The sequence below is a fragment of the Brachionichthys hirsutus genome, chromosome 10 (assembly GCF_040956055.1).
Source record: "Brachionichthys hirsutus isolate HB-005 chromosome 10, CSIRO-AGI_Bhir_v1, whole genome shotgun sequence".
Classification (NCBI taxonomy): Eukaryota; Metazoa; Chordata; class Actinopteri; order Lophiiformes; family Brachionichthyidae; genus Brachionichthys; species Brachionichthys hirsutus.
The window spans coordinates 13,164,078-13,186,342 of record NC_090906.1 but is presented as its reverse complement, the minus strand read 5'-3'; the positions used below and the strand labels follow the sequence as shown (position 1 = coordinate 13,186,342).

Here is a 22,265-nt window from a genome sequence, read left to right as displayed (position 1 = left end):
GCAGATTACGGGATGCGACTGGTGGCAACTTCAAATCTAACAATCTGCTTGCAGAACCCAGCGGCATTCGCTGGTGCTGCCCCCTTGCGTGGCAACTCAAGAACTGCAGCCATCAAGCGGATCCACTTATGTAAGGCAAATGAACTCGTTATGAAACGGATCGGAGGTCATTCCCAAGTCAGAGGACTTCCCGACGGAATTCTTGAGGGAGTGACGGACGTTTGCGTATCAGACACCATGCTGGGAGGGTCACATGTCCGGGCCCAGCTCACCTGTTTCAGCTCACCCAGGACAGACACAGGAACAAGCTCATCCGCACATCCTCCGTCGTTTCTCTAGAACTTCAGGGTTCAAGGAGAAATCCCAAAGGGCTCCGGCAGTCCGGGATCGTTTTAGGACGGATCTCTCACGCACACCAACAAACACGAACGACAGTCAGACCGCTCTTCACCAAGAAGCCTTTATTTAGATTTCTCTCAATGGAAAACAAAACTTCCGTTTCATTCGTTATTATCCTGATTTTGCACAATCAATGTATCTTAAGTGCACAATTTCAATCTAAGGTAATTTAGACAATATAAGATCAAAAGGAGTTAACGATCGAGTTCCTGTACACACAACAAGCCTCGATATAAACTTCAAACCGCCACGAGTCCTGCGATGTTTCCCAGACGGACAAACGGCTCAACTGAGGTGAAAGGCGACCCTTGACCCTTGACCGGTCACGAGGAGAATCGAGTTCTCCTGCACACTCAGTGACGGAGGCTTCAAACGAAATCCAGCAGAAACAAGTTGCAGCAACATAAAGAGGGGGGGGGGGGGGGGGGCTGGCCAGTCAGATCTGCAGCCCCCTCCGGAGGCGGAAGCGTCTCAAAGCGCAATTAAATCGACTGAATGCAAATTTGGAGAGTCCTGCATAGAAAGATTCACGAGTTAAATGCTCTCAGGTTTTCAGCGAGCAACCGCCCCTGAAGTTTGGGTTTTCGTGGGTGGGGGTGGGGTTGGGGGCACGACTGCTGCAACGTAGTGTTCCAGGATTACGCTCATTGAAGCGGCAGTCTGGTGTTCAAATATAGAAGAACATAGTAGCATTCGCTGCGTCTGAATATACAATAATTAAATGCATTTTACAAATTGGACAGAAGAAGCCGCTCACACACACCAAAAGGAAAAGGTTCGACATTAGTTCTCACTACAGAGTGCAAATCAGGTGCTTCACGACAGTGAGAAGAGGACTAGCCCCTCCCACACAAACCATTTCCCATTCAAATAAAATAGACAAAAGGAAATAACCAAGTCAATGCGGAATGTGAGAAATTATTCTTTGCGATGCAATCTTTAAGATAAATCGGAGTCCTTCATGACATTTAAAAAAAGGGTTGAAGTAAAAAAAAAAAAAGAAAAAAAAAGAAAAGGTGTCTAACACTCCCTGCTCCCTGCAGGGGGCAGAGTGAGACAACAATGGTGTGTCTGGTGAAGGATGGATGTTTGGCTCCCGCCTGCGTTGGGAGACGAGTCGTCGGTCGGGGGGGGGGGTTACATGCCGTAGCCGAAGCCCGGCTGAGCTGCCGGCTGACTGTATCCTGCAGGAGCCTGGTAGCCGTAGCCGTAAGCCTGCTGGGGGGCCACCACGGGCACGCTGGGGCCCGCTGTCAGCATCAGCTGGGGGGGGCCTGCAAGACACGCATGCATGTTACCGCCGGCGCGTTCGGCTTTGGCTTCCAGGTCAAACCGCCGGACTCGGCGCCGCTCGCCAAAGGGCCGTTACCGTAGACGATGGGCTGCGTCTCCGTCGCCTGCTCCTCCTCTTTCCTTACGGTCTCTGAGGTCTCTAGTTTGTCTACCTGCAAGGCAAAGAAAGGGCGGCGTTTACAACCAGGAGTTAACGCGTTAACCGGGTCAGGGTCGGTTAACCGCGCCGTTACAGCAACCGGGTCTCACTCAGCAGCGACACAAAACGGGACCGAGATTAGAAGCTAAGCTAAGCTACGCTACGCTACGCTACGCTACGAAACGAGGAACGCGCAAACGGCGACGGCCGAATCGAGGTCACGCCGTCTGCGGCCCGTTTTATTGGAACACGGGAACAGACTCGGATGCCGACTTCAGGCAGCAAGCGATGCAGCAGGCAGCAAGATGCAGGCAGCCGGAGCTCATCCAGATGTTTCACAAACAGTCCCAACAAGCTGCAGCGTCTGCAGGACGCCAGGAAGACACACGGCTCGAGACGCAGCGCCGCCAACAGGAGACGTGTAACTATTGGACGCCGTTCAGAGACGCCACAGCGGGAACACGAAGAGCATCGTGCTCAGACTGAGTGTTTAAGAAGGACCCCCAACAGTGCGTGCATGAAAGACGCCTCAGGGTGGCGCTACAACCCGCGCACGCTCCGGAGGTTCGAGCTCAGAACCAGAGCGTTGAGTTTTCACCTGCTCCTTCTCCGCACCGATCTGCAAGAGAGGAGGCGCAGCGTCGGGAAGAGACGCAGTCAGGAACGCGTTTCCTTCAGCGGCGGAGGGAAACCGTCTCACCTCGCTCGCCCTCCAGGCCCCGCCCGGTTCACGGATCGAACCCGGAACAATCGAAGCCCCCTCTCATCCCGGGCCGGGCCGGGTGCGGACCCACCTTGCTGAGGTACTCCCTCATGACCTGGATGAAGTAGGGCATGGAGAAGTCCATGATGTTGTGCCTCCAGGCCGTCTCCAGCACCACGTCGGGCCGCAGCAGGTCGTAGCAGGAGAAGAGGCAGGCGGCGAAACACTCCCTCTTGTTCTCCTGGAGGAACCAGGACAGCAGCTCCTCCGCCAGCTCCGTGTCCTTGGACTCCGCCGCGTACTGCATGGCGTCCTGGAGGGGGGAGAGGGGGGGGCGGGGCGGTGAGTCCGGGGGGGCCCGCCGGGCACACACACACACACACGCACACACCTTGTAGAGCTTGTCCTTCTTGCACAGCTCCACGCTCTGCTTCCAGCGGTTGTTGCCCTTGAACAGGTAGGCGGCGATCCTCCTGAACTCGATCAGCTCGTGCTTCTCCAGGCGCTGCGCCAGCGAGATGTTGTCGAAGTTGTCGTAGGCGTCTATCGACGTCCTCAGCGCCTGCCGCGAGAGCGGAGCGCCGCGCCATCAGAGGCGGACAGGAAGTCGCACCGCGGCGGCGGACAGGAAGTCTTACCTGGTAATCCTCCTCCGTGATGAAGAGGTTGTTCAGCGCTTCGTTCACCGACTTGTTGTTGTGGTTCTGTACTGATCGCAGGTAAGGTTTGACCAGGGGCAGCTGTTTCACCTGTGGGGGGGCGCGCACACACACACACACACACACACACACACACACAATCATCTCCTTTCGTATCTCGTGTGTTCTGATCTTACCCGACGCTTAAACCTCTCGTACACTAAACAAGGCGTCTCTCCGGCTGCTTTACCGAGACGCCGAAGCCGCGTCACCCCGCCCCCCCCCCGGCGTGCGACCGTCCCCTCCGTCCTCACCTTGCTGAAGAAGCCGACGGCGCGGGAGTGGTCCAGCCTCGGGGAGAGCACGATGAGCAGGTCGTTCAGCAGCAAGGGCTTGAACTCCAGGTAGAACTGCGTGGCTTTGTAGTAGAGCTCCACGTTGGCCACCTAGGCGGGACGCAGAGGGGGGGGGGGGACGACAGGGCGCCCGTCAGTCAGGGCGCAGGTCGGCGGCGGGACCGGCGGACGCTCTGAGAGACGCGGCGCGGCACCTTGGTGATGATGTCCTTGAACTGGCCCTCCCTCCAGGCGTCCGTCGGATGGGTCATCATGGTGATGATGGCGTTGTCGTACTCCTCGTACTTGTCGTACAGGAAGACCAGCTCCGCCCACAGGTGCGCCTGCTCCGCCGCCCTCAGGACTTTGGGGATGTTGACCCGGGACCAGAAGAGCTCCAGGTGCTCCCTCATCTTCTGGGGCTTGAACTTGGAGTAGAGGATGGCGAGCTCCGTGAACATGCCCATGTGGGCGCGCTCCAGGCCGAGGGCCGCCTCCAGCATGGTGATCAGCTCCTCGAAGTAGCCGCGGTCCTGAGGGGAGCGAGTCGGGCCCACGAATCAGGAGACCTGCCACTCAGAACCCACCGCCCCGCCCCCGGCCCCGCCCACTTACCTGGTAATAGTTGATGAGCTCCTCCAGCTCGTCGGCGTGCACCACGATGTGCAAGCCGCACATCTGGGCCAGCCGGAACTCCTTCCCGTCCACGCAGGCGAAGCACACCTCCTTCCAGGTGCGCGTGCTGTTGGCCTTGCGGGCGCCGTCCACGGCGGCCTGGTACTCCCCGAGGTGCACCAGCGTGGACGCCAGGCGGCCGAAGTTGGACACGTTGTTGTAGAGCAGCTTGGCCGCGTCGTACATCTTCTCGTCGTAGCAGCGATCGCCGACCTGCAGAGACGACAGAGACTCCGTGTCCGGACGGCTGATTGGCCGAGAGGCGGCGTGGGGGCGTGGCGGCGAGGCCCACCTGCTGGATGTGAGCGTTATTGGGGCCGTTGATGAACTCTTCCAGCTCAGCCAGGCGGTTGGTTTTGGCCAAGGCGAAGATGAGCTCCGTCTCCACGTAGGACTCCCGGGCCTTCTTCCGGGCCATCTGGAGGAACTTGACCAGGTCCTCCCAGTTACCTGGAGCAGAGCGGCGGCAGCGTTAACACCTGCACGGCGAGGCCGACCCCCCACCGACCCCCCCCCCCCCTCCTCACCGCTCTTATCGGCCGCCTGCACCACCTCCATGTAGGCGGAGGGGTCGTCCGCTTTGATGTACGAGTCGATGGCCTCCTTCACCAGATCCTTCTGCAGCTGCGCTTTGGCCAGCTGGCTCCACACCGCCGGCTCGTTGCACCGCTCGGCGAACTCGTAGGCCCGGTCCAGGTTGCCGATATGCTCGATCAGCACCTAGCGGAAACGGGGAGACACGGCCGATCAATACTTCCTCAAATCGATCGGGCGTCGGGTTGAGAGGGGCGAGCGAGCCGCACCTGCACGGCGGAGGTGTTCACGTCGAACTTCTTGAAGATGGCGAAGGCCTCCTCGAAGAGCTCGTTGCTGATGGCGATGTTGGCGATGTCGGGGGCGTCGTAGTTGTCCAGCCGGCTGATGTACTCCATCACGCGGGTCCGGTCGGCCTTGATGGCCGTCAGGATCAGCAGGTTCTGCAGGTTCCTGTGCTCGCTGAACACCGAGTTGTCCAACACGATCTTCTCCAGCAGCTCGATCAGCTCGTTGGGGAGATCCGCCGTCATGAAGGCCTTGACGGTGACCGAGACCTCCTCTGGGTCCTGGGTCTCCGACAGCGCCGTCTGCACCACCTGGGGGACGGGGACGGAGGCTTAGGGAAGCGGCGGGCCTGGAGCCACGCCCACTCGTCTCCACACCGAACCTGGTCGATGAGCGGCCTCCTGAAGGGGTTGGTCTCCAGCAGCACGCTGGCCCACAGGTCGGGGTCTTTGCGGCGGACCAGGTAGCGGGACAAGCTCTTGAAAAGGGAGTTCTCGTTGCAAACCTGGTAGAAGAAGAACCAAAGAGAGGAGACGTCCTTCAGTACCATCGCCCCCCCCCCGCCCTGAACTAGAACGCGAGCACGAATCCCTGCTCACGCTGATCAGCTCCTGGTCACACTGCCCCCTCTCGTAGGCCACGCAGGCCAGGTGGGGGTCCCTCTTCTCGCAGTACTTCCCCACCACCCGGCTGTCGTAGAAGGGGTTCTCCCTCAGGAAGCGTTCGGGGTTGTTGTTGCTGTCGATGTAGATCTTGGCGAGCGCGTTGTGGGTGGCGGCCTCCTCGCAGCCCTCGTGGATGCGCGACTCCAGCCAGGGCAGCAGCAGCTTCAGCCTGCCCGGAAACGAGACGCTCATCACGGACCGCCTCTAACCGGACGGACGCGCTTGTGGATTCGAGCGGCACCTGTTCCTCTTCTCCACCTCGGCCACCAGCTCGTCGGTAGAGAACTGTCCCCTGACCACCAGGATCAGGCTCTTGATGACGTCCTCCGAGCAGTCCACGTCCAGCAGGCCCCCGATGACGACGGGCAGACGGCTGGGATTGACCTGGGATTGAGACGGAGCTCGTCTTCACGCCGCCACACGAGGGCGTCGTACGAACGCGTCGCCGCCGCGGCTTACCTTCTGCACGTAGATCTCGATGTACTTCTGCAGGTTGTTGCGGTACAGGTAGAGGACCAGGTCGTGGACAAAGTCAAACCGGTCGCAGACGATGATGAGCGGCAGCTGGTCCGTGAGTTTGGCTTCCTGTCAGGCAAAAAAGAGGGGCTTATTGAACATCTTTAACCAATGAAGGCAGATGTGGTGAGGACCCAGGAGAGATAATGTTCTCACTGATCTGTGAAGCCTTTACTCTACAGCCCGTCGTATTTAAAGCACGCTCATGCACGTGCACCAGACTAGAAGCACCCCCTGCGGTCCCTGCGGTCCCTGCGTCTTCACCTTCAGGAAGTTCTTGACCCGCTCGGGGTCGTAGCAGTTGCTCTCCCTGCAGATCCGCTCCACCTCCTTGATCTGGCCCGTCTTGCAGGCGGCTTGGATGTATTTAAAGTGGACCTCAGGGTCCTGACTGAAGTTCACAATGGAGCCCAGGAAGTAGAAGAGACCTGAGAGACACAACCACACATAGAAAACCAGCACGTCTGCAACGCCACCCGTTTAACGGACCCGGTAAAACGCGTCATGAGGCGGGTAGAGCATTCGGGCAGAGCCCAGTTCAGCCACTCCAACCTGTACCGACCTTCGAAGCTCTTGAAGGACTCGAAGAGCTCAGTGAGCGCCTGCGTTGTGAGCTGTTCGTGGTACTTTGAAGCCACCTGGACACAGATCTGCAGGTTCTGCCGGATGTTGGCCGAGAGCATGGCCCTGAGGCACTCCAGAGAGTCCTCCACCGACAGCGAGCCGAAGAAGTTCACCAGCCACTCGGGGTTGAGCAGGTGCGTGTGCACCACGGCGCGCTTGATGTCGTAGAGGTCGGTGTAATGCTCCAGCGCCCGCTGGAGGAGACCGGCCTTCTCACACAGCTGGGCAATGTGGGCGCGGTCGTAGTTGGTGAACATCTGGTTGCCCAGGATGGCGTCGGCGACCTGCACGCGCAACATCGAGCGATTAGAGAGAGCGCGGCTCACATCCAGTAGCTGGCTTCCTTTCGGTTAATGCCGACGCGCCCCACCTGAGGAGCGTGCATGAGGTTCATCTCCAGGAGGCGCGTCTGCAGGGGACCTTCTGAGGGCCTGTTGTTCTTCAGAGCATCCAGGAGGAAGGAGGTGCACTGCTGGATCAGGTTGTACTCCATGAACACGTCCACGATCTGACCGGGCAGGAAGGCACGCAGGTGAGGAGACGCCGTGTCGGTGTGCTCAGAGGCCCCTCCCCCTCCCCCTCCCCCGATGCAACACGTTTCACTCTTAAACCCCTTTGCTCCCTGCCACGACGGCGCTCCACGCCGAAGGCTGCGTCAGCAGAGAGTCTGCAGCGGCAGGAAGCAAAGGAAGACGTGCGTTTCCTTCGTACCACGGGACAGCTGACAGCCACAGATATTTTCATGCGTACGCGACACAAACCACTAAAGCACACGTAGAAGGGAGACGGGTTTCCATCGCAGCGCGGTGCCTTTCCCAATCCAAGGTGAACCTCTTCAGATTCCCGACAGAGCGCTCCGAACGCTTTACATGGAATTCCCCGGAAGGCGGCCGCCCGTTTGCCTGACCTGAGTGATGTCGGCCAGCGGCTCCTCGTCCTGCACCAGCATCTGAGCGAACTGCAGGCCTTGGTCCGGGTTGATCCGCATCACATTCCTGAGTAGGAAGATCCAATCCGGAGTGTAGCCCACCTGGAACAAAACGTAAACACGGTGAAATAAAATGCTCCCATTCAGGGACCGGGGCCAAAAGCAAACGCTCTCGTGTTGGTGCGAGTAAGCGCGTCGGATAAACGGCGTAGAGATCCGTCTCCGTCTCCGTCCCCGGCGTACCTTCTTGGCGTACAGGACGATCTTGGGGAACTGGCCGGTCTCTGCAAAACACTGAATGACTTTGTTGGGAACGTTGGCCCTCAGATAGACGCTGAGGGCCAAGGTCGGATCCACCGCCTTCACGAGGTCGCCCAGTTCCTCCGAGCACTCCAGCTGAAACGCAGACAGGTCACATGATCACCGGGGGGCCAATCATAGTCACACAGACGGTTGCTCTGTTCACTACATCCCAATAAAAAACTATTCCATTTGTATTTTCTCTTGTTTACTACTAAGGCATCTTAGAACCAGCTAAATATAGTTTATAAGTCCTCACATGATGGAAGACAATAGAAAGGTTTTATAGACAAACAGGCAGATCAGGAAGAGCCTCTTTGGAACACATATTTGCAGAACCTTGTCTTCCTTCAGCCACTTCTCCAGAAGCTGCTTTCTTCCCTGCTGGAGGACGGGCCTGCAAAGCTCCAGAGACTCAAACTTGTTGAGCTGGCCCTGGTCCAACAGGATGCCGAAGTACTGCAGCAAGGGGGAGGTCTGGCCCGGCTGAGTGGGGACGCTCTGGAAGCGGCGGATGGTGTCCGGGGTTCGCAGGATACCCTGAGAGGAAAAGCGAGGTGAGAAGGACGCGAGGCGGGACGCGAGGCGGGACGCAACGCAACCCGATGAGACCGCCCTGCAACAAACTCGGATCACATTTCAAACGTGCCTCGCTGTTGACCGAGCCAAAGATAACCGAGCGCGTACCTTTGGTGCGTTTGCAGCAACCTTGGCGGCCTCCGAGTAGTTCCCAGCAGCAAACAGGTTGTTGAACTTGCGGGCAAAGAGCTCTTCACCACCGGCGAGGTTGTTGCGCACAGCCAAGCGCAGAGCCAGATCCGGATTCTGGAGCACGTTTGTGATGTAGGGGATGATGTTCTCCTCTTCCACGCAGACAGACAGCACCTGCGTTCAGGAGGAAAGACGACTGAGACCAGACAGAGGTGGGAGATATTAAACGCGTTCTGGCAGTCGGATGAAATCAGACGCTCCACCAACAACGTTCAAGCCCGAGCTGGAGCCGGTCCAACAAATGAACCAGGCAGATAAAGAAGCACGTCGTCTTTTCTCCCCCGAGTTAGAGCAACAACTCAACTCCTCCCCTTCCCGTCAGAAACTAGCAAAGCGAGGAAGAAGAGGCAGGAAGGCACAGACGACGGCATTAAACTCCATTACAGTCCGTCTGGCCTTAGGTAGCGGCCGCTGAATGCTAATGTCCCATCAGTGGGTCCGTGTGTAGCGCGTGGCTTTTGTGAGAGAGAAGGCAGAATGGGTCGGATGAAAAGAGCAGGACGAAGGAAACGGGAGGAAGGGGTGTAGAAGGACGGCCAGCGTTGGCCTCTCGACAAACAAGCCCTGCAGGTCAGTGTCCCGGCCTTTAGCATGGGCGACCAGACCCCGTTCTGCCCGCCGCTGAAGGACGGTTGCTGAACTCGCCACTACAGGCAGGATTAATGCCAAAAGTAGAAAGAAATCCATTTGGGAAAGTGAGCCACGACAGAATCAACAGCAATTAGTTGATTGAAATTGTAAAACGCCCTTTAAATATATTCAGCCTGATTGGGGAGGGGGGGGGGGGGGTAGTAAAACAAATCTGCCAGAGCAAGGTGAGCAACGAGCGTCGGGACACACGAGCCGTCGGATCAAGTGTTGAACTGGCTCAGACGACGCGTGGAATATTCAACTCTCCTGCTGAAGATGTTTCTCTCCTCCTCCTCCTCCTCCTCCTCCTGCGCTGAAGGCACCGCTGCCACCGCCACTGCATGTCAAACTCAGGAAAGCTCTTTCATATTCACACAGATCCTGAAACCCAGAATCAGGTCATGGCTCCCGATTAGCGCCGCAGGGTCCGGTTTAAGCAGCGATGGAAGCTCGACTCCGACTCGGAGTCAAGAAGCTCATGTTGAGACCGCTGCAAATGTTTTTGCGGGTTCTTTGCCCATTTCCTCAGCGTTGATTTTGTTCCTCACCACGGATACCACCGTTTACTTCTGCAATGTTTCAATCTTAATTATTAACCAAACGCCTTTAACTACCACCACAGATATCCAACTCCAGCCTCAAAGTCGGAACTGCCAACGGACGCAGAGAAACATTCCTCGTTCCTCTGTTCCCCTGCCTCCCCCGCCTGGAACGACGATAGCAGATACCATGAAAACTAAATGCGGGTTTCCGATTGCTCGCTTTGCTCCATGCTAGCTGCTACGCTCGCATGACCGGAGGCAGACGGGATCCAAGACGGACGTGTGGCGATAGAATGGCAGGAATGCTAATTCACATCAGGTTACCAATAGCATCGCTACTAACCAACAGAGGGTCAACTCAAACTGTTTCTCTCTCAGATCACTGCCTCCCTGCGTGTGTGTGTGTGTGTGTGCGTCTCCACACACCCCTCTGTGATCCATCCCTGCCTCAGATCAGCTCTCCCCTCCCCTCCCCTCCATTATTGATGTGTGTGGCCTGGCTGGAACTGGATCCAGTTCTCCCCTCTGGCCTCTGGTTCAGCTTCACGAGACGCCGACCGTCCCCTGTCCCCCGTCCCCCGTCTCCGTGTGAAACGCTACACTTTTATCTCTGATGCTTCCCGAGCCGGTCTGATGACGAGCAGCAAACGAGGTGTCGTTTGTGCACGACTGCCAATTGTCAATAGCGTGTTCATCCAAACTAAATGAACGATGTTGGATACGAGAGGCGTGGGCGCGCTGGTCACGCGGCGGAAGCCAGGAAGGCTACGCGTCAGCGCTTACGTACCTGTCCCTTCCTATTGACGCCGATGATGCCCGAGGTGGCCTCGTGTGGCGCCGTAACAAAGATGGTCTCTCCGCTGATGCGGTTCATGTAGATGCAGGTCCCTGTCTCCAAGTCATACAGGTGAATGTAGCCGTATTTGGTAATGAGGAACACCACGTCCTGTTTGGAGCTTATCTGTCAAAATCAAAGGTAAAATATTGTGTCTGTACAGGATATACGATCATGGACAAAGACACTTCCGTTCTGTTGCAGAAAGGCGATGGTTTAACATGGAAGTGGAGAAAAAGGACCATGATGAATATTACATTCCGTTCGCTCCCATAAATCCCCCTAAATCCATCACAGACCACAGCGAGTAACCAAAACCACGCGTCCAGGCCAGATCAGGGCCTGCCTGGTCGGGTAGTCCTATTCGCCCACTTTTTAGGGGGTATAAAAACACGACTACGCTCAACCCAGGCAATCCGGTAGTCAAAGAAATGTGAATAAATTCAAACTAATATGGTCTGAGCCAAGGCCACACCTGCATGGCCACAGGGAAGTCGTTCTGGGCCTCTGGAGGGAAGAACACATCGACGGCTTTCTTTGGAAATGGCTGGTTGCCAGTTGGTGGCGTGCCCACTTCAATGATGTGCAACTGCAGCCAACGAGAGACAGAGAGAGAGAAAGAGAGAGAGAACAGAGGACGAGGCTCAGGGAGGATCTTCTACGAGAATCTCGTAATCAGGTAAGGAACATCGGTCACCTTTCCTCCGGCCTGGCCTCTGACAGCGAAGCAGAACAGAGTGGACTCTTCTGCATTCCCCTCCATCTTGAACTGGGCGAAGCTGGCGGCGTGGCCTTCGATGGGCTGGGAAACCTTTCTGTCGACGGAGTACAGCTGCATGGCTCCCACCACACGATTTTGCTGAGCAAAGGCAGAACGATTTTACAATTCCGTCTCGATGCTAATGAGCAACTAAGGTCCCTTACGCACGCAAGCAAGGTAGCCACAGGTACGAGAGATCGGCAGCGACTCACCTGGGCCGAGATGCCAATGAGCAGGAGCCATTTCTGATTGGCGTCAGTGCGATAGTTGATGATCTGGCAGCCTGCGAGGCTGGAGTGGCGGTCAAAGACTTTCACGGGCTGCGAGTCGCCCTCCATGCTCCAATGGTAGACGGCACTGTCGGTCACCAACGCAACCGTGTTCAGGGAGATCCACTTCCAGAAGGTGACGTCGTCCGTCATGGTGTGAGCCTTCATCTTGCTCTTCATCTCTATGTTAAAGATCTGAAGGGTTTTGGCAGCTAGAAGTGGGAGAAACGGAGGAAGGCGCGATGCCCCGGAACAACGTTATCATTCCTGGCAGCGGCGTGTCCGAACACACAAATAGGAAAGGAAATACCAGATTAAGAGTGAAGAGAGATGCAAATTTAAAAAGAAAAACAGTGATCTGACTGATAGAGAGAGGAAGCCAATCATGCTAGAGAGAGAAAATGTTTCTTACAGGAAGTGTAGTGAAACGACAGGAAAGCAATGGAACAGAAATTTAATTCGGACACCCCCATAGAAGCCACGCGGGGTGTTGGTGCAAGTTATGTGCCCCCTCAAGCTCTATCTGCAAACTAGGAATTGGCAGGTCAAAGATATAACTTAACTGTCAGGAAAATAAAGAATCACTCGAGTTCGAGGTCGGCCTTACAGTCGGCACGTTCCCCTTTCGTCTAACTAGGAATTGAGAATAAAGTGCAGTTTGATACTAAACTCACAGCAGCTCTGCAGAGACATTAAACAAATGCATTCAGGATATGTAATGTATATTCATGCATGATTAAACGCCCCACGTCATAAAACCAGAGAAAGATAGAGGGTGGACCCACAAAGAAGGCAACCACGTCTGCCTCGGGGTTAAATATGGATATGCACCAATCTGCCACAACATTATGGACACCTGCCTAATAGATATGGGGGGGGGGGCAGCCATGACCCGTGGCGGCATGGACTCCACTAGACCTCTGAAGGTGTCCTGTGCCATCTGGCACCAAGAAGTTACCAGTTTGAGCTGCAGGAGCGGGCCGGACGGGTCGGACGGGTCGGCCCACGCGAGTCAGCCTGGGCTCCCAGCGTGCAACAAGGAGCTCAGGTCCGTTTTCATCGACTGAGGTCTAAATGTGCACTTGCTGCTTAATAAATTCCACCCAAGAGCGGGTGCCACAGTCAACAGTGGTCATAAACGCATGGCTGATTGGTGTATATCTGAATATATAACAGTGCACCAGCTGAAAAGACAAGACGACAAGCGGAGGAGTGATTAGAAGGAAGGGCGACGTCCTCAGCTACTGAAAGGTTTCACCAACGATTAGGCTGGACCGTTTATTACTGAAGTTAAACCACGTTCATCGACGCCGATCGATAAGGAGAAAGGGTCAGAGGTTAACTCACCTGATTTTTGGGGGTTTATTAGTTAGAGTTAATTTAGCGAGCTAAAGCTTAATCAAAAAGCAGAGTGGCTTCCTTGTTTGCTCATTATTCAGTTCCAAACAGAAGACAAAGCAACAATCAACATGTTAGCACAACCGATCCAGATCACTAAGCCACGGGACCAGAGAACAATCAGCAGTGTGGATCACTCGCAGCAGAAAGCAGCCACATTTAAGAGCAAGCGGAGGAATTCGGATTCATTCGTGATCAGCGGTCTGTGTGTGTGAACTGTGTCGGCCCTTCAGGGACGGTCGGATGACGAGATTAAGGCTCGGTACTGGGTCGCATGGCAACGTTGACCGAGAAGCATCATTACGCTGGACTGAGCAAGGAATACAGCCTCTGCAATCACACAACTCAACTTCCTGTGGCTAATGAATGGAACGCCACCAACAAATTCGTCTCAATTGGACTTTCTTTTTTTTACCGGTTTCATTAATGAAGCTCAGATGCTCTTGTTCCCAATCTTCTACAGCAAACAGGCATGTTTACTAGATTTTAAGAAATTGGGTGTTTTTCTATAAAATTAGACAGGAAAAATATGCAATGCAAATATAACTTGATTTTGCCTTGATCATTAATTTAAATCGACTATTTAGTGATTTCTATAACTTTTTTGGCCAAACAAATGTAATTGGAGAGAGATTCAGCCGAGGGCTGAACACAGACTGGTGGAAATACAATGTCGATGGCCTCTCGGATCACCTGAAGTGCAAACGCTTCTTAACTCTACTTTTCCCTCCCTAAGAAATGAGCGTCCGGCTTTTACGGCCAGTTTAACCTGCATACGACATCAAATCGATGCAACAACAATGACTTCTGACTTCCCATATAAGCTCAAATTCAGATAACACCTTTACCTGCTCGGTAAAGAGAACAAGAACTGCTAAAAGTTGCTCAATAAATGGACATTTAAAAAGATGAAACAATGAGCTTGGATATTAACGTCACATGGATGGAATAAGTCATTTCTTTCAAATGAAAATTATGAAGAAATGTGAATTTAAATGAAATCATTACCAGGAGCATTACCACAAAAACAGATTCTAAATCACTTATACATGTAATAAAAAACATGATGAAATGCCAGCAAGCTGTACAGCTGTGAAAGCTAAATCCTGTTTAAGAAGTATTTACTGGCCAAGATGCTGAAGGACCAAAGAATTAGCCAGAGATGGGTTCAGAAGCGCAAGCTAATAAATGCTAGCCCCAATTAGAGAATGACGGAAGTAAATATGTCAAGCGGAATCAATATAGCCCGTAAGCTTCATTTATTTATTGACGAGAGCAACAATATGGCCTTGAAAACAGGATTCTACTTTCACAACAAAGTAGTTAAATTTCAACTCACCGTCTGCAAACACATAAGAAAGCGGTAAAGGAAAAAAAAGAACATAGAAAAGACAAAAACAAAAACAACAACAAAAATAGTCAAAGCAATCATGGATGTCGGACAAAATAATTAAAAGTATGCTCTTTGGAATATTTACAGAACAAACGTTTGGGGGAAAACACATGTTGGCCAATAAGAATTACTAAAACAGCTGGATGTGTGGATATTGATGAAACGTCTTGGTCAAAGTCATTAAATGGATAAAGCTTTAGTGTAATTGTTGAAGAAGAAAAAACCTGTCAGCCATGAATGCTGCAGTTTTGTGGAAGTCCAACACTAAAGTAACCGAGTGTAATCCTCTCGGGGGTCTCCTGGACAGATGTGTTGAATGAAACCCCAGAGATGCGTCTTACCTTTCAGCGCAATGACCTTGCTGGCTGGATTCATGATGGCGCTGTCAGCCGAGATGGGCCTGCGGATCGGCGTGTTGGGGTCCGCCATGTCGATGATCACCACCTGCGCCTGCTCGCCCACCTTCTCCCGGATACAGATGAACTTATCCGACTCCATGGTCAGGGTGCTGAAGCCTATGTTGGCCGGACTGATTCCTAAGCTTTGGAGCTTACATGAGAGGAAAGGAGAACGCGGGCTCATTTCAGGTCACCAGCGGCATCGTTGAGATCTCAATCTGTCTACAACAGTCTCATCTCCAGGCTCCCAGAAGAAACTAAAACCATGCTAAGACCTTGTTGTGGCTCAACAAGGTCTTCCTCCTTGCATACTGTATTTATTCGAGATGCAAAAACCGCTCGGGGCAGAAAGGTCAAGACACGAAATGCATCACAGTTACAATCCGGAGATGAAACTACTACCCATCAACCAAATATTAACACTGAACATTTCAAAATAAGGGTGAAAAAAGGTACTTCCTGCACAAAACAGAACTCAAAGCCTTCCTGTTCACAAACTGCGAATGACAACGATATTGCGGAGTAAACTTGAAGGAAATGAAACTACGAAAATCCTTTTGTACGCAACATTTTTTTGCAGCAGCTGCTTCCTCGTTTCGTAACTTCTTGAAGAGTTGATGGCAGCAGCACGACTTCTTTGATCACAATTGACAGTAAAATGTAGAATCTAACAATAATAATAATAATAATTTGGACCTAGTGTAATACATTACAAAAGCTCCGTAAGATTAATGAAACTTGTAACAGGGCCTCCAGACAATTTTTCCAAGTTGACAGTAAAAAATTATTGCTATGCGTAATATTGCACAACACAAGTATTTCCTGCCTGGAATGGAAATCCTTTTTAGCACCATTTTACTTGACCCACTATAGACCTTAGAAGTAATTTACGGCCTGTAAGACGTTGTGAGCTCACATTGGATCTGCCAAAACGCTTTCTAATAACGTCATTTGCTCCACTGTTCAATGCTAATCAGCAAACACAAACCACAGTTCCAGGAATTGCTCAACAAGATGGCAACACCTTTTATCAATGACTTGACACACACACACGCCAGTCGTGCCACACCCACATTCTTTCACTGGTGTGTAGCCTGGTTCTCCCTCAATGACATTGTGAGAATGACCGCACAGAACAAGTGTTATCATCAGCTATGAGGAAATAACCGAGTCCTGGTTTGCAGCAAGCTACTCACTAGTTTTTGATCATTACTACCGTGGAGGGCAGCGTCATACATTCATGTCATTGCTGCTTTTGTGGCTCTCATTACCAGCTGGTTTACTTCAGTAACTTTCATATTCTATTAGAACATGGAGAATATACTTTTAACACGCATTTCGGTGGCAAGTAGAAATACAACCTTTTGACGTGGACTTAAACAGATTAAGACATAAGATTGGCCTAAGATAAGATGAGATGGCCTAATGTGCTACATTTATCTCTTAGTATAAAGACAAATGCTGCGGTGGCGGACTGCCACACTAGGCTGCAGTTTAGAGTAGGTTTAATATGGAAAAACAATTCCATGAGAGCGATCTAAAGGAAGAGTGAGAGGAACGCATTCCCTTGAAGGGCAATCAAAAGTTTGGGAAGGAATTCATCTTAAACTGAACAGATGTGGTAGAGAGTTGGAAAAAAAGTGAATTTACACAAGCACCTGAGGGCTTATGTTGCATGACGACACCAGCAGCAGGAACTGGACCAACCATGAACTTCAACCCGCTGCCTTTATCCATTTCAAAAATGCACCCTTTATTATATTAAGGACATCCCAAATCAATATATATTGTACTGCAATTTCCATGCTCATAACCGAATTAATGTCAGTTGGAAACAAAACTAGCCACACGCAGTAATTTGATCAAGACGCCGTCAGGCAAACATGTCCTGCTGACTCACTAGATGGTTTATTGAAGATAAAGTTTACATAATTCACCCAAGACAATACAATGATCTACAACTGCAAGCAGGAGCGAGCTAACATCCAGTCCGCGACAACTATCCAGAATGAGGAAGTTGACACTTGGGAGAAACCAAAATAATATTACAGCCAGATAATGAAATCTGAAACGTCCATGACAAGACTCTGCAGCCGGATTGCAGCAGCGGCCAAATACGCAAAATCTCACATCCCTGCTCTGAGAGAGATTTGAGAAGAGCAGGCGCTCAGATAGAACAGTACAGTATAGCACCACAGTCACTGAAAGCAAAACACATCCGCTTTGCTCTTTATCAGCACACAAGTTGATTGCAGTACCATCGATGTGACCGTACTTGGCCCACGTGAGCCATTCCCAACACCCCCCCGTTGATTTAACGTCTACGTTATTCCGCGAAAGGAAAGCAGCGTCTTGCTCAGCAGAGCAGATTCCCGGCGCGTCCCGCGCGAGTTCAGGGCAGGATGTGCTCCGCAATGTGCTGAGGCTCGCAGCGCCTCGTAGCAGCACTCACAACAGGAAAGCAGCGACCCATTGTCTGCCCGAACTGAAACAACAGGCCTGCCTCCATCATGTGACACCGGGGGGGGTTGAAGCAAGGAATACACGTCAGTCTGGACCTCATCCATCTCCACTCCAGAGGCCGGTTCTGCTGAGGCGGTTCTTGAAATGCAGTTCCCCCCCCCAAACCAAAATCTTTATCTTGCTTTTTAACAGAGCAGCAGAATATCAAGTGCGCAGCAGAACTGTACACCCAACGGTCTGTCACGAGATATCAGCTGGTCTGTTGCTACTAGCACGGTTCAAAGTGCACGCTGCAAACCTGCCCGGACGGTAGCTAGAGAGCATAGCATGCACTTCCAACCCGGCAAACAGATGCAGGCATGCGCCACAAACGTGAGAAATCAAATTCACTGTTAGATACCGCAGCAAATCAATCGGAATTACATGCTTTCATTTTCCAGACAGTTTGAAAGAACAAATGCTTTCTCACCCTGCAAGCGACGCCACTGCACATATTTATATGAATGCATGCTATTATATTTTTATGCAATGACGTGGGTGGGGAGGAATCACAACTGAATTCACCTTCCAAACATGGTTGAAGTGTATTTTATTTTTTATTTTATTTTAATCGGCCTGGGTATTCCTTTATCCATTTGGGCTAAAGTAAAATGCTATTCACAGCATTAACCATCAGGATCGCAGAACACTCCGAACAGCTCCTAAGTGATGTTTACAACGGACAGATACGCCTGAGCCAACCTCTGCCGAGCATTATGGGTAGCATCGGTACTTCACATAAAATACGTTCTTGGCAAGTGTTTTGTTATTATGTGCTTAACCGGGATTACTTGATGATACGTTTCATGGATGTAACAGCATGTTACGTATACTCGCAAAACAATGATGACTCCAGAGAACATAAATTAACATTAGGTGTCATCAAGGACTCACACGGCACATAATATTTTCTAAACACACTAGAGCTTAAATTTTTGTTCTGCCAAAAGTCAACAGCACCAGAAAGGATCCGTGTTTGCTCAAAATCATTACAAATGACTGTAAAGGAGCATTTGTCAAAATAATGTGGGAACCGTAATGTCATCATAGCAACATTAAAAAAAACAATTCCACGACCTGGCTACCGATCATGACTAAAGCTTTTAATTTTTATTATTGAAGGATAATCGTGAAAAGAGATTCATGATTTTTTAACTAGGCTACAAAGTGGCAGTTCAAGGAAAGCTTCTCCATTTATTTCCCTACTGTTAACCTGATATCCCACATATTTAATTATCGGTCACAAAACACTACACAACACTAACCCTAACATTCACTTTCACATTTTGATGCTAAAGTCCCGAGTCTACATATATAGCTCACCTGCTGCACTAAACACAGAACAGGGGAAAGACATTCCCAAATGGAGCTGTGTTGAAGGTGATGAGGGGACTTTAGACTTCCTTTCATTTTCAACTTTAAATTTTGAAATTAAGAGACAACCTATTGAAAATAGGCAGATTAATCACCGTCAATCCCATGATGTCATGAGTACACGGACCAGGGTCCCTGACTTCAAAGACTTTTATTAGCCGAGTTTGTGTGGCAGCTATGACTTCAAATGCTTTGTGCAGCAAAATAACGGCATAGAATGATGAACTTGGCCCCGCAGTAGAGATCACATGACCACTGATTTGTGGTCACGTGGTTATCGCCACAACCTTGAGCTACGCCACACTTCATACAGAAATGGATGACGTATGAAACTGCGAGCTATGCAATTTGACAAGATGAGATTTTTTCAATAAATGGGATGCAATAAAAAAAACTTACCGTCATTTTGCTATATCTGTCCTAAATTCATGCCAAACTGGCACCAATTTGACAACAATGTGTTAAACTTTATCTAGACATTTCTGGATGAATAAGCATAACATCTAATAATGAGAATTCCATCACAAGTTTAACGTTTTGCAGGCCATTTTGCATCCGATTTGCTGAGCCTGCAACTTGGAACAGCTGTGAACTACAAACTGATCAGATTGGTCTGTGCAGGTCATGTGACACCTCAGCGCCAATTAGCTAGGACAGCTTCCACTCTGCTCCCGAGGTTTAGAAAGCCATGCCAGCATTGTGTCTGACAAAACCGGCAGCCGACATGATGAACGGACAAACTCTACAAAAAACCAATCAGAAATGAATTGATACAAAGAAGGAAACACTTTCGTTAACCTCAAGTCTTTTCTGCATATCAGATGTCAAAATCACCAACCAACCAGCCCGGATGGTCTGCGTGATCGACTGAAAAGATTTAATCTGTGAAACAAGCATGAAACTGCATCGCATCCTCCCACCAGACGGTTCACATCACTACACCAGAACCTCAGCTAGGTAAAGGGTGTAAAACGCAACAATTTGTGGAATTACTATGCAAATAAATATAATAAAAATTTAATTATCAAGATATCTGACCCCCATCATGATCACAAAAGCCTATGCCTTGGGTGAAGATGAAATGTTAGATTAAACACAGTGCTCTCATATGCATCTTATTCCTCCCAGTCCTACAACTAAGCTGACAGGATACAAACATCAATCTATAACTTCATTGTACCCGTATGAATAAGGCCATGGACACACGTAGCCGGGTATCTCCAGAAACAAAGATATCTTTCTACGGTTTGGACCATCATCCACACAAAACCGTATTTCTGTCACTAAAAACAAAGGTTTTTGAAAACTCCGGCCAAAATGAAGGTTTTTGAGAACCCCGGTCAGACGCCTGGAGTGTGGACGCCTGCAAGCGGAGTTTTCATTTACGCCGGATGTCATTCCTGCTGCAACGCTCTGCATTTATCTGGGCCTGGGACCGGCTCTAGGGAGACACTACCTGTGCTGCCCATGAGGCTGCATCAAACTTAGAAACTTAATACGAGTGTAAAGAAACTGAACTGTCACACCATTGTCTGTAATGAGGGTCAGTCACCAGTTTCAAAGCCAACTGCCCTCAAATCATACTACAAAAAGACTACAGAGATAAATTGTGATTTCAAACTTAATACAAATCCCAATGGCTGATAAAATTAAAATGTGGTTCTAATTTTAAAGACAGATTGTTTTAATAAGCTTTGAAAGTAAAAGCTTTCGCTTCCTCAATCCGAAGTTATTGGGGTTAAATTAAAGGTGTGACCATTTAAACCAGCAGGCAAGCACAGTCCAGATAACGACAGGGGCTGCACAATAAAAGACGATACCTGCCCCCCCCCCCCCCCCCCCCCCTAATACCCCAAACATGTACTCGAGCCGGTTGGGTCCTGGATAATCTGACTAATAGCAGCGGTATTCCTGGCTATGACAAGGGGGGTTTGCCTCACAGGTGTGAATGTGTGAATTCAGCATGATTAAAGGTAAATTCTTGCACGAAACGTGGGCGGATGGGATTCATTCCTACCACGTCAAACGTTCTGTCGCCAGACAAGAAAGATGGCGTCAACGTCATACAAATACATTGACTGGGAAAGCGAGAATATTGGCACTTTTTATCGTTTGATTACGTAACAAGTGTTGCGTTTAATTCTACTCGAACATATTCTATTGTATCGTGTAACTATTAAACGCAACAAAATTAACAATATTAGCCATCGTAGTATTGACAGGCACCATCTGTATCACATCATTGACAACTTGGCGACAACGAACACTTTCCCCCAGGAATGGCCGACATAACATGCAACGCTTATTTGCCCGTGTTTTCCGATTAGAACTTAATATAAACACGAATATGCTCAATGTTCTAAGCTCGCGTCATTTACATCACGAACACGGGTGGCTAACGAAAGCGTTAGCAATAGGGCTCGATGCTAACCAAGATAAACGTCATCCACCCTGCCAAGCTAGTTAGCATAGCAAAGGCTAACTACTTACCTAGTTAGCTTGAGTTTGAAAAGCCGGTGAAGCCACTTAGAAACTCTTACAGATAAAGAATGTTAGACAAACTTTGCGTTACAATTTGGCCATTCATCCACGTACCTGCAGGTGCTCCTGGAAGCGAATAGGCAGGATCTGAGCCATGGCGGTTCCTCTCGCTCTCCTCCGGGTTCTGGTAATGCTAACAAACTACGGCTTCTTCGCTCAGATCCTAGCCGGACAGCCAGGGAGACTCTGCGCTAAAGTTCAAGTGAATAAATTCTAATTCTATTTGTCGGTGTGATGGCACGTCTGCTAATCGTCTTTAAACGGTCTCCTTTTGCGGGTTTCCCTGGCCGACAACTGCCACTACACCGACTCCCCGGACCTGCAATGGCGATGGAGGCTGGTCAGCGGAGAAACATCCCGGAAATGGAAATGCACTCAATGCGGCGGATGAATATATCGTCACACTTTTTTTTTTCTTTTTTTAAGTCGCGAAGCCTATATAATATCTTTATAAATTTTTACTTTAAATTGTTTTATATTTCCTTCAAAATAAAAAATAGTGAGACAAAAGCTCTCCAACAAAATGTGAAATAACAATCTGGAACTACTTGTTTCTAGTCGCCCTTTGAGTTATGCCACATCATTCGTCTTTGCAAATTAACGTCAGTTTTACGTACGGCACACTTGTTCTTCTCAGCCAATCAGATCACTCTGACGTTTAACATTTAATTGCCTGCTTGAGTAGGCAATTAAACGTTTTCTTGCAGCCATAAAATACAAGTTCACTATTATTTGTAGGCTGTTTAAGATAGATTTCATATGCGTGCATTATATATGTTTTAAAACATTTTCATATCATTTGAATTTAACTAATT

At 50.4% G+C, this 22,265-nt stretch overlaps 1 protein-coding gene across 1 annotated transcript; it reads right to left on the bottom strand.

Moving 5' to 3' along the window:
- Window positions 1-446: 446 nt before the first annotated feature.
- cltca (clathrin, heavy chain a (Hc)) lies at window positions 447-21,670 on the bottom strand. The gene is made up of 28 exons (XM_068744906.1): window positions 21,505-21,670; window positions 14,977-15,184; window positions 11,788-12,056; window positions 11,513-11,674; window positions 11,291-11,404; window positions 10,768-10,941; window positions 8,725-8,922; window positions 8,377-8,577; window positions 7,981-8,133; window positions 7,717-7,839; window positions 7,180-7,317; window positions 6,748-7,093; window positions 6,450-6,613; window positions 6,129-6,254; window positions 5,911-6,053; window positions 5,604-5,838; window positions 5,387-5,509; window positions 4,986-5,315; window positions 4,710-4,902; window positions 4,475-4,632; window positions 4,123-4,395; window positions 3,723-4,040; window positions 3,487-3,618; window positions 3,173-3,283; window positions 2,926-3,096; window positions 2,626-2,847; window positions 1,769-1,844; window positions 447-1,673 (listed from the first exon to the last, which is right to left on the bottom strand). The coding sequence occupies exons 1-28, from the start codon at window positions 21,544-21,546 to the stop codon at window positions 1,537-1,539; spliced, it is 5,040 nt and encodes a 1,679-aa protein (XP_068601007.1). The 5' UTR covers window positions 21,547-21,670; the 3' UTR covers window positions 447-1,536.
- Window positions 21,671-22,265: the final 595 nt, after the last annotated feature.

What these genes read in the sequence shown, in the direction of transcription:
- cltca (XM_068744906.1), bottom strand. Translation starts at nt 21,546, where the DNA reads ATGGCTCAGATCCTGCCTATTCGCTTCCAGGAGCACCTGCAG. An exon ending in GAGGCCAGGCCGGAGGAAAG is followed by an intron (nt 11,405 to 11,512) that starts GTGACCGATGTT and finishes CGTTGGCTGCAG; the next exon opens with TTGCACATCATTGAAGTGGG. An exon ending in ACCTCATGCACGCTCCTCAG is followed by an intron (nt 7,094 to 7,179) that starts GTGGGGCGCGTC and finishes TTGCGCGTGCAG; the next exon opens with GTCGCCGACGCCATCCTGGG.